The sequence below is a fragment of the Electrophorus electricus genome, chromosome 21 (assembly GCF_041902795.1).
Source record: "Electrophorus electricus isolate QZ-2024a chromosome 21, ASM4190279v1, whole genome shotgun sequence".
NCBI classification, from domain to species: domain Eukaryota; kingdom Metazoa; phylum Chordata; class Actinopteri; order Gymnotiformes; family Gymnotidae; genus Electrophorus; species Electrophorus electricus.
In genome coordinates this window covers 7,320,580-7,337,168 of record NC_137517.1, presented here as the reverse complement: position 1 = coordinate 7,337,168, position 16,589 = coordinate 7,320,580, and the positions used below count along the sequence as shown (strand labels likewise).

The 16,589-nt window shown below is 40.8% G+C and overlaps 1 protein-coding gene across 6 annotated transcripts; it reads left to right on the top strand.

Annotated features, from left to right (window-relative positions):
• The first annotated feature begins 34 nt into the window (after positions 1-34).
• kcng1 (potassium voltage-gated channel, subfamily G, member 1) lies at positions 35-15,257 on the top strand. 6 transcript variants are annotated; one of them, XM_027008323.3, is made up of 5 exons: positions 35-339; positions 2,811-2,848; positions 3,912-4,118; positions 10,976-11,851; positions 13,874-15,257. In XM_027008323.3, exons 4-5 carry the CDS (start codon positions 11,048-11,050, stop codon positions 14,651-14,653), a joined length of 1,584 nt encoding a protein of 527 aa, XP_026864124.3. In that variant the 5' UTR covers positions 35-339; positions 2,811-2,848; positions 3,912-4,118; positions 10,976-11,047; the 3' UTR covers positions 14,654-15,257. The 6 variants fall into 6 exon arrangements, with proteins under 6 accessions (XP_026864124.3, XP_026864122.3, XP_026864123.3 ...); XM_027008321.3 differs by having other exon boundaries at positions 2,811-2,871; XM_027008322.3 differs by lacking the exon at positions 2,811-2,848.
• Positions 15,258-16,589: the final 1,332 nt, after the last annotated feature.

Genomic DNA, 16,589 nt, shown 5'->3' with positions numbered 1-16,589 from the left:
CATGCGAGTGAGTGTGTGTTTGAGTGCGCGTGTGTGTGTGTGAGAATGGAGTGGGGGGGGGAGGAGGAGTAGGTCGCTGTAGCCTGTTGCTCATGTTCAGGCAGTGTGCTGGTAGCACTCCTGAAACGCAGCGCTTGTTCTCAGATGACGTGGAGCTGGAGCTCTGAACTGCAGCTCATGTCGTCTCCTGCTTGCCTCCTGTTCGTCTCTTGATCGTCTCCTGACCGTCTCTTGGCTCATCTCCCTCTGTCCCCCAGCGTTCTCTCTGCGCTTCATTTACTGCTGATTTCCAAACACCATGAACATGATAAGCTGCAGGTGAACTAACCCAAAACTGCGGTAAGTATTTTAAACTGATGTGCTTGCTCTCGAGGGTTTGCTTTCAGTTTTTTTAGTTACAGAAAAATCACTTTTAATTTTGCAGAGTAAACATGCATCTAAAATGCCAAAGTAGGACAGAAAATTTTGATTTTGATAAGTGAGAATACTGCCATAGAAAATTTTGTGTTGCTTTCTTGTACACTGTGCTAGTATGTAATGTGTTTGTGTATGCAAAAAAAGCATAGCCTACAGTGCTGGGCACTGTATTACAAATGCAAGGAAGTGTGAGTCTGCTCACTTGACCTTTTCATTACACCATGTCTGCGCGCCACAGACTTAATCTAATGATAAATATGAGCACGCCATTATCTGGTAACTGAATTAATCTTTTTCAATCTAATCATTCATGTATTAAGTTGGAATTCAAAATGTATTCATAAAATCTGGTTTTCAAAGAGAATCACAGACTTGCACATAAGAGTAACAGATTTATTTCTGTAACAAATTTGTTTAAGTATATTTATCATTGATCACATTTTAAGACATATTAAGTCAAGTGATTTTATGAGTTGAATCACATAAATGAGAACATAAATCTTATTGTTGCACCCGTAATAATCACCTTATCATAAAATCAGCTATAACATGACATATATTGCAACCACCTATGCTATACTTGTGGTATAATCAGCTTGTACCTCAAAAGTACATAAACATACCATATGGGTGTAGATTAATATCAGAACTTTGCTGCGCTTGATGATGTAGGTTTTCTATATTACATCATTATGACTATATTTATCACTACATTGATTTAATAAAAATAGCTCCAGGTGGAAGAAAACAATACATCTGATCAGACCGGTGCTAGTGATTTGGAAATATTTTGGCTGGTGGTTTGAATAGGTTTTCTACCTTGTCTGCTTTCACATGATAAAAGGCTACTAAACTGGTATTATTATTAGGAGCACTCACAACAAGTTCATAAGATAAATAAGTAATTAAGTATCAATAATGTCTTGATTGTCAGTGCTTAATAGTTTGTGCTGTTAGTTCTTCTTAGATCCAGTGAAAATAGGAAATTCAAAGGTTAAAGAACTAAAAACTAATTAACACTGCTAAAATAGCTTTCAAGGTGGTAGGCTGCAAACATCATTTTTCCTGTCAAATGAAAAATGGTTAGTTCTTTTCAAGCACTTTTCTGAGATTCATCAGTTGAACAGTAGGATAAAGTTATCTTTAACAGGCATACTAAATCAGAACAATGGCATATGCACTAGTGAACACAATTTTCTTCTTATCAAGGTCTTTCTGAGCAACCAAACGGAAAGGGAAATTAACAAGTCCACCTGAGCTATATTTGTTCTCAGCTGAAAGTAATATATCTAAATTTTCCTCGCAATGCCTCTGAATCTTTGTTGCAGTTTCCATAATAAACATTGTAACTTGTGTTAATCCAAAGGCACTATGTAATTACATTTTTGGCAGGACCTGATCTGAAGTAGCTTTAACTTTGACGGGTATGAATTATCAGCAGGTTTTCTCCCTAGGAGATCATATACTCTGCTCATCAGTCAGAGAGACACTGTCTGACAGTATTCCTGTTGCTATACATTAGTCTAAGGGGATGAAGAGTTTGCCAGGATATCAATCTGAATCCCTCTGAGTGCTATATTGCCATTATGTGGCTATAGGACTATAACTCTAATGGCTATCTTGAGGTTAGAGGCGATTACTATTTTCACATCATGAATTTGAAGTATGGAAATAAATGAGAAGAAAATTAGTTGAGTTGAAGTAAAAGGGAGTGATTCAGTAGCCATCTTTGAACCAGGTCACTGACATGGTCTGAGTAGAGTCAATCTCAGCATGCTGATCATAGATCAGCTCTCCGGAGACACAACTGGCGAATGTATGCTAACTTATAGACATGCACACACCACACATGGCAGCATGATAGATAAAACCAGCATACACTGCCATGCATACCACCTAAGCTGTTTTCTGTGACTATATAGAACAATGCCATTTTAGGGATCACTCCTTTCTTGAGCAGGTTGTGGCCCACATGTTGTTTTTCCCACATATCTGTGAGTACAATTGTGATGGAGACAGTGTTGTCTTTGTTCAGTTCAGATTGAATGTCCAGTTTGCCAAAGCCTTACCAGCTGAATGTTCCATTTAACTATAAGACAAAGTGTTGACGTTGATTTAAACTGGCTCTGCCATCTTGCTATATGATCTTAGTGTTCTTACATAATGAAAACTCTGACATGCACACCCTCGCATTCTCCTATGTCCATTTACCAAGCAAACAATGATACTGAGTCAATAACAGCCAATTCATTTGAAATTTTACTGCAAGCTTATAAAGGTTCATCTCCACAGACATTCTGCAGGCTGGTTATTTGGCTTAGAGCTAATTTTATTGATTTTAACAAATTATCTTTATAGCAATTATAATAGTAATTATTGCTCATTGTTCTCAGTTGTTTTAGATCTTCACAGCTCATCGTGATATGGGCAGGTGGGTCATGACACCCTGTTAAGGTAATAGAGTTTTATTATGCAGTGAGTTTTTTCAAGCTTTTCCAAATTATGTTGATTTATTTGAGATAAACCTATTGTTTGATATCTGGTAAACCTAATAAATTTTTTTACTGATCTTGTCAGGTATATATTTGGACATTAAGCTATGGTTTTTAAATTTTACTATTGCTGTGTTCTAAAATGTGCACACCCTCTCACACCCCTTTACTTAGCTTTATAGGAAAGTCACTACAGTCAGTAAATGATTACTGAGTTATTAAACAAGTTTGGTAGTATGCAATTATATGGCAGACAGTGGAAACTCTGTTTTGAAGACGTCTGTGGGTTCGCAGTGGGGACCAATCTCAGGGACCACCTCAGCCCACCTTCCAAATATTACTGATCACCACACCTACAGGACTCAAACATTCCTCACCACACCCCTACGATTCAACCATTTCATCACCACACCCACAGGACTCAACGATTCCTCACCACAGCCCTAGGATTCAACCATTCCTCACCACACCCACAGGACTCAACCATTCCTCACCACACCCCTAGGATTCAACCATTCCTCACCACACCCACAGAACTTAGCCATTCCTCACCACACCCCTAGGATTCAACCATTCCTCACCACACCCCTAGGATACAACCATTCCTCACCACACCCACAGGACTCAAGCACTCCTCACCACACTTACAGGACTCAGTCATTCTTCACCACTCCCACAGGACTCAACCATTCCTCACCACTCCCACAGGACTCAACCATTCCTCACCACTTCCTCAAGACCATTCCTCACTAGCGCCACAGGTTACAACCATTCCTACCATGCCCACAGAACTCATCTGTTCTTCACCTGTTTGACATTTGATGAGAACAGAGATCCTCCTGTACCCTCCTGTCTCCTTGAAAGGTCATTGACACCATCCAGCAATTCTGGATGTCCTGCTGCCCACCACCGCCCCACCCAAAACCGTGATCTGCTCAGCTCTTCTCTATGTCTTCTTTTTATTCCCTGCCTATGCATGTCCTCCTCTATGCCGTCCCTCAGATGCCTGCTGAGCAAAGCCGATGAAGAGATTAACTTGAACACTCAGCCAGCATCAGCGACATCACTCTCGAGGCACTGTGTTCCTCCACAGACCACTATGCTCTTGATTCCTGGAAGTGCTTTGACATAATGGAGCTTTACCGCAGAGAAAGCTATGAGCTCACTGGCCCGCGCCTGCATAGTGCAATGAAGATGGACGATAAATGGGTAATAATTTGTGGTAATGCATACAGTTGGTGGCAAAAAATCTTATGTAATACTTATGTAATTCAAATTGAGGTCTGGATGAGTGCAGCCCTATGATCTATATTTGAAATTATGAAAATACACCAGAAAGAGAGAAAGAAATGAGAAAGAAGAGAGAAAAAAGTTATGTTTAGTGAATGTCATGGATCACTCAAACATTTTGAACAGATGCTTTTTAGACAGCCCCTATCGTATTCTACTAGGCATAACCCTGATAATATGCATACAAAAAGAGAAGGATAACTGGCATAAGTGTGCGTGCATGCGTGTGTGCGTGTGTGTGTGTGTGTGTGTGTGTTTGTGTGTGTGTGTGTGTAATTTCAGTAACTGCCCTAACTATTTTGCAATTGCAGTTGCATCCATATACAAACTGGCCAGTGATAATACAATTTTTACCATAATAAATATGACTACACACAACCTATAGAAATAACAAAGAATAACAACAGCAGCAAAAATGTGTCAGGACCAGTGAAACTGGCCATTGTGAGGCTGAAAAATTAAAACCATAGACAGCCAAAACATGTTAAAATCAACTACTGACTCTGGCAGCAAGCTGGGACAACATTGAATACTTCAACAACACTGTACAGAGCCGGTGCAGTCAAATATAACTTGAGTTTAATCATTTGTCCAGCCCCTAACCGTTCTCTGCAAAGGGACAACTATGTATCAAAAGGACTTTCCTATATTATTAATTTCTGCATTATTTTTTGTACCCAGCAATAATAATCATTATTTTTACTGTAAAGTTGAAATGATTAATTATATTCAATTCGAATAATATTTTATTTATGTTCTTATTGATTTGTCAGTTATCTAAACTAAACTAATTTTTATGAAGTTTTATATAAGATAATGAACTCTGGAATTAGCCTGAATCAGCACTGTGGCTAAGGTTCAAATGCTCCTTTGCCCACAGTGGACCATGGTGAAACCTGAGACAACAATTATGGAATGTTATAGAATGCAATGTCATTGTTTTAATATATGCACTGATTTATTAAATCCACCCATAAAAAAATCTAAAATCTGTTTTTTTTTTCTTTATCTGTTCGTTCTTTATCTGCCAGTGCTGGTACAGGCAAAGGTCCTACAATGTAATTTAGACTTGTGATCTAGACAGGCATTTTCAGACCCCAATACTTCTATGTTTGAAACTTTTTGAGAGTGTGGATGTGTGTGTGTGTGTGTGTGTGTGTGTGTGTGTATATATATATATATATATATATATATATATATATATAAACTGGGAGAGAGAGAGAGAGAGAGAGAGAGAGAGAGAGAGAGAGAGAGAGAGAGAGAACCAGGACAGGACAAGAGAAGACATAGCTCAAAAGATGTAAATGACTGCCCCGAGGTCCAGCGATGTGTCAGAGCTCTACATGGGCTCAGTGGGACTGAAAATCAATGCATTTGCAGTACTTTCCATCAGAGTGGAGAGACACTGTGTGCATACCATGTCGTTTTCCATTTACCCTGGACAAGCCCCTCTTGATTGAACTTAGTTAGTACTGCATTTGGTTAAAATGAAATTATTCCCTCTTCAGTTTACCTAGATATTTTTTTCACCCATTTTTTGTGAGTGTAAAGCCAGGAACAGCATCAAAATTAAGATAGGTGGTGAGGACAGCTCAGGCAGAAAAATCTGATACATCTTATCAAGGGCACTTACAGAAGAACGACAGGCATCTTCAGACAAGCACACACTCCAGGGTGAGAGAAAAGCAGAGTCCTCCAGCCTAAAGCCCAGCTCCTGGAGGAGCTGCCAGAGGGAAAGGGCACTTTGGTGGGCAGGAAAGGGGAATGCAGAAGTCAAGCCAAGAGAAGGAAAATATCCAGGATGCAAAACAAGGCAGCGGAGCCGGATGGGTGGGAGGCACCAGAGCAGAGCATGAGATGCGTGGGAGGGGGGGGGCCAGGGTTGCCAAGTGTTGTCAGAAACGGGCAGAAACTGGAGGGTGCTCACATGGTCACCAAATGGATAGCGTTTCAGCTTCCAATATGACAAACCAAAAGCAGTGCAATAGATGTAATGGATGATGTCTAACTCGATTATCCAAAGTATTGGCACTGCCAGAAAATCTGAAGTGAAGATTTGGTTTAGCTGCGAGAATGCTGTGACCTGTTAGAGACGATGTTCTAGACAATGGGCAGTATGTTACTTAGACTGACACCTGAATGCTTAGACCTGATATTAGTTATGGACAGTTGTGTCTGGGAGGCTTCCCTCTAGGCTTTGCTTGCTATTTCATGGCCTTGGACCAGACTGCCTCCATTTCCCCTTCACTGTTGCAGTCTTCACACTCATCAGCATTTTCTGAAACACTACTGTTTTTAGTTGCTCTAGCTTTATGCATCACATGCATTGCTGATCCTTGTTGTATCTTGTGGTCTCCTAGCTCCTAGCGATTTGGTTATTGTTAGGCTTTCCCTTGCCTGATTTTTTTTTTTTTTTTGTGTGTGTGTGTGTGTGTGAGTAATTGGATTCGGAATGTGCATATGCTTTGAATTTAACTACCTGCCCGTACCATAGACCTACATTTTATGACTATTATGCCTGGATGAATACTAATAAAATCCTTACACACAGGTATCCTGCCAAAATCTGCCAGATATTACAATAATCTGATAAGTGTAATAATACACATTAGTGAGAGATTATTCTGGATATTACAATAATCTGATAAGCATAATAAATATTAGTCAGAAATTATTCCAGATGTTCTAATAATCTGATAAGTGTACTACATATTAATCAGAAGTTATTCCAGATGCAGCTGCACTACCCTGGTAGGATATTGGTGAGTACCATGACCATAAAAGTGCACAAACACACACACATTTCTGAATTTGATTTTATGTTATTCCAGTTTAATAAACATATTATGCACTGATATACAAACTATACAAATGTTGACTAGATATGAATGTTTCATCTACTGTATTATTGCCTGAAATCAAACATCATCTTCTTCATTAGCAAAACATGATGGTATGCAGCATCTCCAATATTTTCCGTGAATTTAGTATGCACTGAATACTCTAAAAATATGTTTTGGGATATGATGCATCTTTGAAGTCACATCACATCATATGCTTAATGAATTTCTAACAGCACTGGCACTTTCACACATGCAGAAACAGTCACGGGGTTACAAACACATCTCAACATGCACAGAAGCCTGTAATCATTTAGTCAACTGTTCTCTGAATGTCAAATAGCTAGACTTCCAAACACTGACAGCCTAGATTTACATACAATTTAAATATTGAACCAACTGGACTGTTCAAAAACAGAACTGTTCAAAAGTTTTACATGAACTAGCAATTTCAGGGAAGCAATTTGCACATTGGGTAAACAGTAGATAGTGTCTGACTTGTATGAGATGGTGCCATAAACACTGAGCCATTTTTGAAGTCGATTTATGCACAGTTGCTTTATAGAGTACCAGAAGTCAGCAATGTAGGGTTGGAAGGTATGCTTGTCCTGGTTTAGACAGAATCAATTCTGTGAGTCAGAGGCAATCTGGAGAATAAGCCCTGGAGCAAAGCTGTGATCACACTGTTGCTGGGAGAGAGAGAGAGAGAGAGAGAGAGAGAGAGAGAGAGAGAGAGAGAGAGAGAGAGAGAGAGAGAGAGAGAATTATGGCAAGAAAATCCAGTCAAAAAGGATATCATTAAAACAATAAAATGAAAATGCAACCCACAGTTGCCATTTCGTTTTACATACACATGCGTAAATATTCTGCCTGAATGAAAATTTAAATGAAATTGCGACATTTTCAGTTTAATCTTTCATCCAAGAGGGAGTCATGTGGCAAACTGTAAATATGGCTATTTAATTTGCTTTTTTATTTTTGCATACATGTATGGAAAACGAAGAGGATGTCCAAGTGTTCCATCCATCCAACGACCTTATATTTAACCCGCACAACAAACGGTACATGCAAAACCACAAACACGCAATGGCATACTTTTTCAACCGCTTGATCATTTTCGGTTCTCTTAATCAAGATGCCAGAAGAGATCTCTTCTCGGCTAGCCCAACGCACACATCAGGGCACCGTGCCGGCGTAGCCCCCCGCCCTTTCCCACTTAATTATTCCTGTCTTATCGTTGCTCTTGTGTGCGGCCCTCCGCGGGGCCCGAATCTGGCGTGGGTACGAGCAGCGAGAGCGGATCTCGCCAGCTGATCCTCCCCAGCAGAGCGGGACCTTCTTTTGACATGCCAGACACAAAGGGCCAAGCGTAATCATTATCCGGCAATGACTGACATTGCAGGTGCTTAATAAGCATCCCGGTGACGCACTCCCGCCCTGGTTTTAGGCAGCCGAGAGCCCCCGTCTTGTTCTGATTGGATCGCGACCGCACAGGGGCACAGCCACTAATTTGTGACTTGTGAACGTACGGCGTTTTAATCACAGCAATTGATTTAATTAGTTTGGACACAGGCCAGTGGAAACGGTGGAACTGCAGCCGCGAGAAATGCCTTCCTTCGCTTTCGCTGCTGATAAGATGTATGTATGTACACGATAATTTGAGTCTGTTATGATTGTTGCACAACGTTAATATCAATTGGGGTGTAGATCAACGCAGATCAAATGAAGCATAGATACAGAAATCGAAATGAAATATAAAACAAAACCTTTGTGCGCATTTTGCTGGTCCTGGTATATTCTATTTTGCAAACAGAATTGTGCTAATATCCTACAAACTTGTTCTATAAAGTTCACTTGTATAAGTGTCACCTTATGCATCACAGGGTGTTAATGTTCAGTGCTTCAGTGCAGATCTAGTGTGGTGTTCACAGCTGCGTGAGAACTAGTCTGTGACTCTTGGCCTGACCTAGAGGCCAGCAACACTGGTGAAAAGATCCTGATTACTAAATGCAAGACTAATTGTTTCCTGCTAGGTACTACTCACTGTGGTTTGCGGCCAGCATACAGCTAACAAAACCACAACCACACACATCCATAAGTGTGAAGCAAGCAGAGCAGAGCTCCTGAAATAGAAATCTCCACCTGTGCCAGTCCTGTGGTCCCTCTGTGGCAACAAGTGCATTAGTTCAATCTTACAACTCGTTGGCTATTTTAAATGCTAATAATAATAATAATAATAATAATAATAATAATAATAATAATAATAATAATAATAATAATAATAATGACTAGTAGTAATAATAATGCATTGTTATTATGGTTGTTGTTGTTACTATTATTATTTTAAAAATCAGGGAAGAAGTTGTCATATTCTATAGACTTCATATTTGTTGAGTCATAGCCTGCTACCTAAAAAGCCATTAGTAATTGTGTTAATGTGGCAGTGGTGGCCATCAAAATAGTGTTTTTTGGTGCACTCATCTGAGGCCATGCACTCATTGTAATACCATTAGGTGTCTGAGCTATGGGCTCTTTTGGCTAGGTAATTAGAGTTTCACTGGACAAACAAGGTGGCATTCAGTCTTTGACAATGAAAATATACTGGTCTACTTTGTGGAACACCTCAGCTCTGTGGTAAGATCTTAATGTTTTTGGAAAAGGCTGTTTACAAGAATCTTAAATATATAAGGACTTGTCTGCACTATTTATTAACATCTTTTAACAGAAACATATCTTAAGGTATAACATATTTGTAATAATAAAATTGTATATTTATATTATCAAACTCTTCACAGAACAAATTAGAAACCATACCTGTTGATATTCCAAACAAAGACAAGAATGCCCTTGACTGAAAAATTCACTTTATTTGGAATGTTTATCTAGTTTATTACTTAACTGTTAAATAAGGAGATCAAACATAAACTGTCAGCCTTTAGTCTGTCTTTAGCCTTGTAGTAAATACACAGTGACCCAAATGAAATTATATTGAAGAGGAATGGTTGGATATGACCTTTGACAAAAGCAGTAAACAAAAAACAGACCAATGACATCATGTTGTCTATAGCAACTCCCAGAAATCAACACTGACTCTGTCCTACAGTGACGTCAGAGCCATATGCTCACTAAATGGAAACAGCATAGTCCGGGAGTTGTGGACAATGACACATTTTTAGCATTGCTATAAAATTGTTCAGTATCTCAAAAATGTCATGTTTTTTAAAACATCATAAATTCCCCTGTGACTGGTCCCCTTTAAGTCAGGAGAACATTTTCTTCCTTAGTCCTATGTTAATGTGGTGCTACATTTTACACATATCCTAGCACAATTTTAGCTGTTGTATATTAGCACAGGCTGAACATATGATTTAGTATGTTTAGCATCTGCACTATCTACACATGCAAACAGCAGAAATGACTCACAGATTTCATTTGTATCCAGCTGGACTGAACTCTGCAGGTGTTAATTCAGCACCTTGAGGATTTTGGTGTATGGGGACTGTAATGAATGGGCTTAATTCAACTGAGGATTTCGCTGTATAGGGACCATAAGAATTGGGCTTGCCCTACTTGTAACTGCAGGTGAACAGGTAAAGGCTTATGTACAGTTGTTTTTCTGTACTTTAACAATGTTGAATGAATTAAATGAATGTTTTCAATAGAAGATCAGTTACTGTGGAACAATAATTCACATAATTTCACTTTCTGTTAATATATTCCATACAAAACAGTAGTTCCTATTCTGTTACCAAAGAAACTTGGTTTTCCATTGAAACCGTTTGTTATACTCCCAAACAAATTAAGGTTAAAGAAAAAATAATGCCAACTATTCTATAGCCTGTAAGTCTGTAAACTGCTAATGTGTATATGTGCAAAAATGTTGGTATCCTTCTTGCTAGTATTCAGTTGACTGAGACCAGCTGTGGTGTTGTTCAGGTCAGGACCAGCATGTGAGGGCTGGCGGACTGGCATGTGATCCGCCCTGAGGAGCAGGTGGCCGGGTGAAAGATGACTTTGCTGGCTGGCGATGGCTCTGACTATGACTACAGCGCCCTTAGCTGCACCTCAGACAACTCCATAAACCCACCACCTGTCCAGGAGCAGGAGGCTCTTAAGGGCGTCTACTATAAGCGGGCTCAGCGTCTCCTTGCGGCGACCCCCACCGGCGACGGTTCGAGGGCGAACGCCCCGGGCGGGGCCCCAGCCAGTGCACAGCGTCCACATGCCATCATCAACGTGGGTGGCTTGCGTTACCGCCTGCCGTGGAGCACGCTGGAGGAGTTCCCGCTGTCACGCCTGGGCCGGCTGAGACTGTGCAGCAGCTTTGATGAGATCATGCGCGTGTGCGACGACTACGACGTGGCACACAACGAGTTCTTTTTTGACCGCAGCCCGTGCGCCTTCCGAGCCATCCTGACGTTCCTGCGTGCTGGCCGGCTGCGTGCGCTTCGCAACACGTGCGCCCTCTCCTTCCGCGACGAGCTGCTCTACTGGGGTGTGCCCGAGGAGAGTCTGGAGTGGTGTTGCCGCCGGCGCCTACTCCAGCGTGCCGAGGAGTGCGATGAACTGGAGCGTGCCGCCGCCGAGGAGGAGGAGGACGAAGAAGAGGAGGAGGCGGACGAGCAGAGCGAAGGCGGCCGTGGGGGCTCACGGCTGGCCCGCTGCATGGCCAAGCTCAGGGACATGGTAGAGAGGCCGCACTCAGGCCTGCCTGGAAAGATCTTCGCCTGCCTCTCTGTGTTGTTTGTCACCATCACGGCTGTGAACCTCTCCATTAGCACCATGCCCGCCATGAGGGTGGAGGAGGAAGCGGTGAGTGAGCACTGCAGAAGAACTGAACCGTGGTTTTCAATTTTAGATCACTTTTTGAAGCGACTACAAACTGTATTACTTGGTTATATGTCAGACCTGTACAAACGATGCCTGCTAGAATCAATATAGAAAGCATCTCTCTTATGTAATCAAGGCTCCTTTTAAATTTAATCAAACTAGATTTGGGGCTTATCTGATATTTTACACAAAGTCAGCCTTTAACTGTACAACCAATGCTAATATGTTGATTCAACATTTTAAAAAGGACTCTGAAAAAAAGGAGGCATAGCCTTTCTAAGAACAGATCCACTGCTACAACACAGGCACATTGCAACGTCAGATGATCTTAAACCAGAACTAATGTGCTGCAGTTACAGACTCACACATTTAGCAACCTCTGTTGCTAATTGAATTTAGAGGCTCGTTATCTGGGGTGGCATCAGTCAGAGGACTTATTAGTGTGACTGCCCTCTGCTAAGCAGCAAGGCAGGACCCATCATTTTCAATTAGAATTTGAACATTGCACTGCCTTGAAAGAAACTGTCCACATTCTAAAATCATATAAATAAGGGAATCAAACCTGTACAAATGGCGCCTTCTACCATCAGTATACAGGCCTAAAGCACTTCCAAAAACAAGCACGGGGAGATTATTAGAGTGCTTTCATGATATGCCTCCAGTATGAGTTTAAATTGGAGCATAATGCAAACATTCTGAGCTCCAAAAGAAAAATGCCAAAATAGGGGTTTTTTTTGGTTTTTTTTGTGTTTTTTTTTTGCTTTACATTTGCTTGCGCTCAGATCACAGAGTTTAAAGGAATTTGCTGTAGCTTGTACATTAGCCAATATTTGAAAAAAAGGAACACCCTAGAATGTTCAATTGATGAACTTTCCACAGCAATTTTGATAAAGGTTTATGCATGCTTCTGTCACTTAGGCACCACTTAAGCCATTTCCGCCTTTGTGGGGATTCGTTTCCTAATGCAGTGAGCTTGGGTTAAAGTGGAAACCAAAAGCTCAGCTAGGATGTGGTGGCTTTGCCTAGGCAGGCCAACTGCAATTTCCTGCAGTACAGGGACAAATACATTATCTGAAATGTACACCTATGTGCAAGGTGGTCTGTTTGTGCCGCAGGACACTTAATAACAATATTTCCGTCCTCACCTTCGGAAACCTTGTTAGAATTTCAATATGCTTAGTCATTGCTAGCATTCACAAAGCAATAATCATCACATATGCAGCCGCTGGAAGAAAACAACACATTTGTCACTTTCGAGAAAAGTACAATGTGCAATCACAGGCTGGTTTGTAATGGCAGGATTTGCTGAGCACAAACAGAAACAGACGTGTGCGAGGAGAAACCAATTCAGAGAGAAATGTAGAAAACGTTTTGAATTTGAATGTGGTGGGAAGAGGATGTAACAGGGTGCTTGGCCAGGTCTCATGTGGTATTGTTTCCCTCTGCTGGTCTCTGCTTGGCATTGCACCTACAAAAGCTAGGTCCCTAATGCCGCGAGATGAACCCTAGTGCATCGTTTATTTCCAACTCTAACGCACCTCATCATGACCTTCATAACATCCGAAAGTCTGCAAGTTGGCAGATCTCCAGAAAACTCCTGCTCTAAAGTATCCTAGAGAAAAAAATAAAATAAAAATAAATAAATAAATATATATATATATATATATATATATATATATATATATATATATATATATATATATATATATATATATATACAAATTGTTCAAGTTTCTCATACTCAAAGTTTCTATATTCCATGTGAGAATAATGTGTACTGAAGTAAATTATGTAGAGCTAATCAAAATTGTAGTGAAGTACAGAAAGTTTTCAGAGAAACCTGACGTATTGGACAGAGGTTTTTCTTCAGCTGTACAAGCAAGTGAATATATAATAGCGTTAATGATATGATATGTGAGGATCACATTAGATCTATGGCCTTAATTAATTAGAAATATTTGAATTAAGTGATAAAATACTAATCCTTCTTATTCTCTGTCTTAGGGAAAGTGTTCTCAGATGTGCTACAACATCTTTATCGTGGAGACAGTGTGCGTGGCCTGGTTCTCGCTGGAATTCACGCTGCGGTTTATTCAAGACCGCAGTAAACTGGCCTTCCTGCGGCGCCCGCTCAACCTGATCGACGTCGTAGCCATCTTGCCCTACTACATCACGCTAGTGGTGGACAGTACCTCTTCGGGTGAGAAGAGGCTGGGATCGGGGAGCAGCTACTTGGACAAAGTTGGCCTCGTGCTGCGCGTGCTGCGCGCTTTGCGCATCCTCTACGTGATGCGTTTGGCGAGGCATTCGCTCGGGCTCCAAACTCTTGGACTGACGGCGCGCCGCTGCACTCGCGAATTTGGCTTGTTGCTTCTCTTCCTCTGCGTGGCCATTGCGTTGTTCTCGCCTCTCCTCTACCTTATCGAGAACGAGGTGGCAGCCACACAAGAGTTCAGTAGCATACCCGCCACGTACTGGTGGGCGGTGATTACCATGACGACGGTTGGTTATGGTGACATGGTACCGCGCAGTATCCCCGGGCAGGTGGTCGCACTGAGTAGCATCCTCAGCGGGATTCTTCTCATGGCCTTCCCCGTTACGTCAATCTTCCACACGTTCTCGCGTTCCTACGTCGAGTTGAAGCAGGAGCAACAGCGGTTGTTGCAGCGACGGACTCACTTTATGCTGCGCAGCCGCATGGCTGGCCTCGGCAGCAATATGTCACTTGAAAGCGACGTCCTCTTCCCTAGCGCCTCGTCTGATCCAAGAGACGCAAATGACTGACAGAGGAATGACTGGAGAATACTGTGGACAAGGACAACCATGTTTAGAGACATTGCTTTATCAAATCCGAAGTGAGAGAGCACTCCTGAAGCTTAACGTAATAATCTCAAAGTGCGCCGAGCTTTTCAGTGCACATAAACATAAGCGACCTCATAAAACATAACGCATGTTAAAATTAGCGTCAGTGTTTCCCAGTTTTATCCTTCTCAGTTCCGGCGAGGGAGGCAGGTCCCTTTGCTCTTAACTATTAATAAATCTACTCGTTTTTTTTAAGTGGTTGCATCAAGGAAAAAGTAACCTACCGTGTGTGTATGTTTTTGATTCAACAAATTATTTCTAAATGTTAACGACTTTGATGCATGAGTTTAAGTCTAAATGGAGCTCTTGTCCCCATATATTTTAAACAGCCAGATCATTGTAACTCCTTTGTGTTACTATTATTGTAAGTTTCCAGAATGTGGTAATTAAGAACATTGATTTGAAGTTATTTGGAATGTCACTTTTTGCCGGTAATTATATAGGACTATTTTTAATTTATTTATTTTTTTTGAATAATTTCTTAAATACATATATAGCATACGGACAATAAATTTGTTTTGATTTCCTTTGGTGTATTTTACTCTTCACATACAACAAATAATTTGTTTGTCAAAGATACAAATGTTCAAAAATACAGAGACGAGTTACTGTGCTATGGTGTTAACCTTAGTTTAACTATAGTATTTTTCCACAGAGTAATGTCGGGTTAATTTATTTGGTTTCGATGTTCGTAGATTACCCTGTCCATGTCCAAACCCGTTTATCTCATTTAAACACCAGAGGGCAGCATTGTGACACATACTGATACAAAAACCTAATTGTAATCTAAGGTTTTGCTTTCTTTTGTTTTTTGGACAGAAAAGTGGAAATTTCCAGAAATAACGCATAACTCATTATGAAACTGTCATTTCAACTGTTGAATTATGTATCCAATATGCACATGACTTAGAATCCAGATGAGACTTATCAGTCTGATTTAAGTAATCAGTAAAAAGGACAAGCAGAAATCAAAATGAGTTTTCACTGTTCATTTCCCAAATCTAAGAATTTTTTGTAAACCCCAAACATGGGCGCATTTTCATTTTAATGATATTTTTAAAAAGCTCTGGAGAGGCATGCTTACCATGGCTTCTCAAAGTACTTTTGAACTCTGGAGAAATCTTCAGAGTTTAACATAAAGTTATATCTCAAGAAGCAGTCTATCTGTTTTCTAAAATAGCAAAGCAGGTTTTGAAGCATATCAGAAAATTAAACGCATCCTTTGAATCCCATGGAAATACTGTTTTGGCTGGAAGCCTAGAACTATTTTCCCTATCATTATGTTTTGCATTATGTCTTTTCACTTGTTTTCTCCACCAGATGCACTTAAGAGAATTCACCTACACAGCGCACCTGTGTTTTAGAGGCCTGAAATGCCTGAGGTGGCCTAAGAGCAGTGAGTATCGACCATGCTTGTTACACGTGCAGCGCCGGCATGCGGACTGGGAAACCCGCTCCTCTTCTCATCGCAGCATGAAATGGACTTTGTCATCAGTCTGGTATGTAGTGAAGCCAAGGGGAAAAATGTTGCTCACAAAATGTGACAAAGAAGCTATCAATCTGAAATCAAGCGACTAAGATACCTGGTACAGGCATCCTAGGAGTTTGTTTAGAGCAAAATTGTGGACGGTCTGGTGGACCTCAAGGACAATGTTGAGAAACTTACATAAAAGACTTATGAATAACAGAGCACATTTAACGCTGAGCCTATTTCAGGGAGGAGGCACCACTGCCTTCATCTTGAGCTGTCCCACAGAAGTCAGTATGACGTTGGAGTGCCCTAGTTACAGCAATAGGTGTCCCGGTTACCTTAAAGTCCTGCTGTAGTCATGAATATCTTATCCAATGTGACATGGTG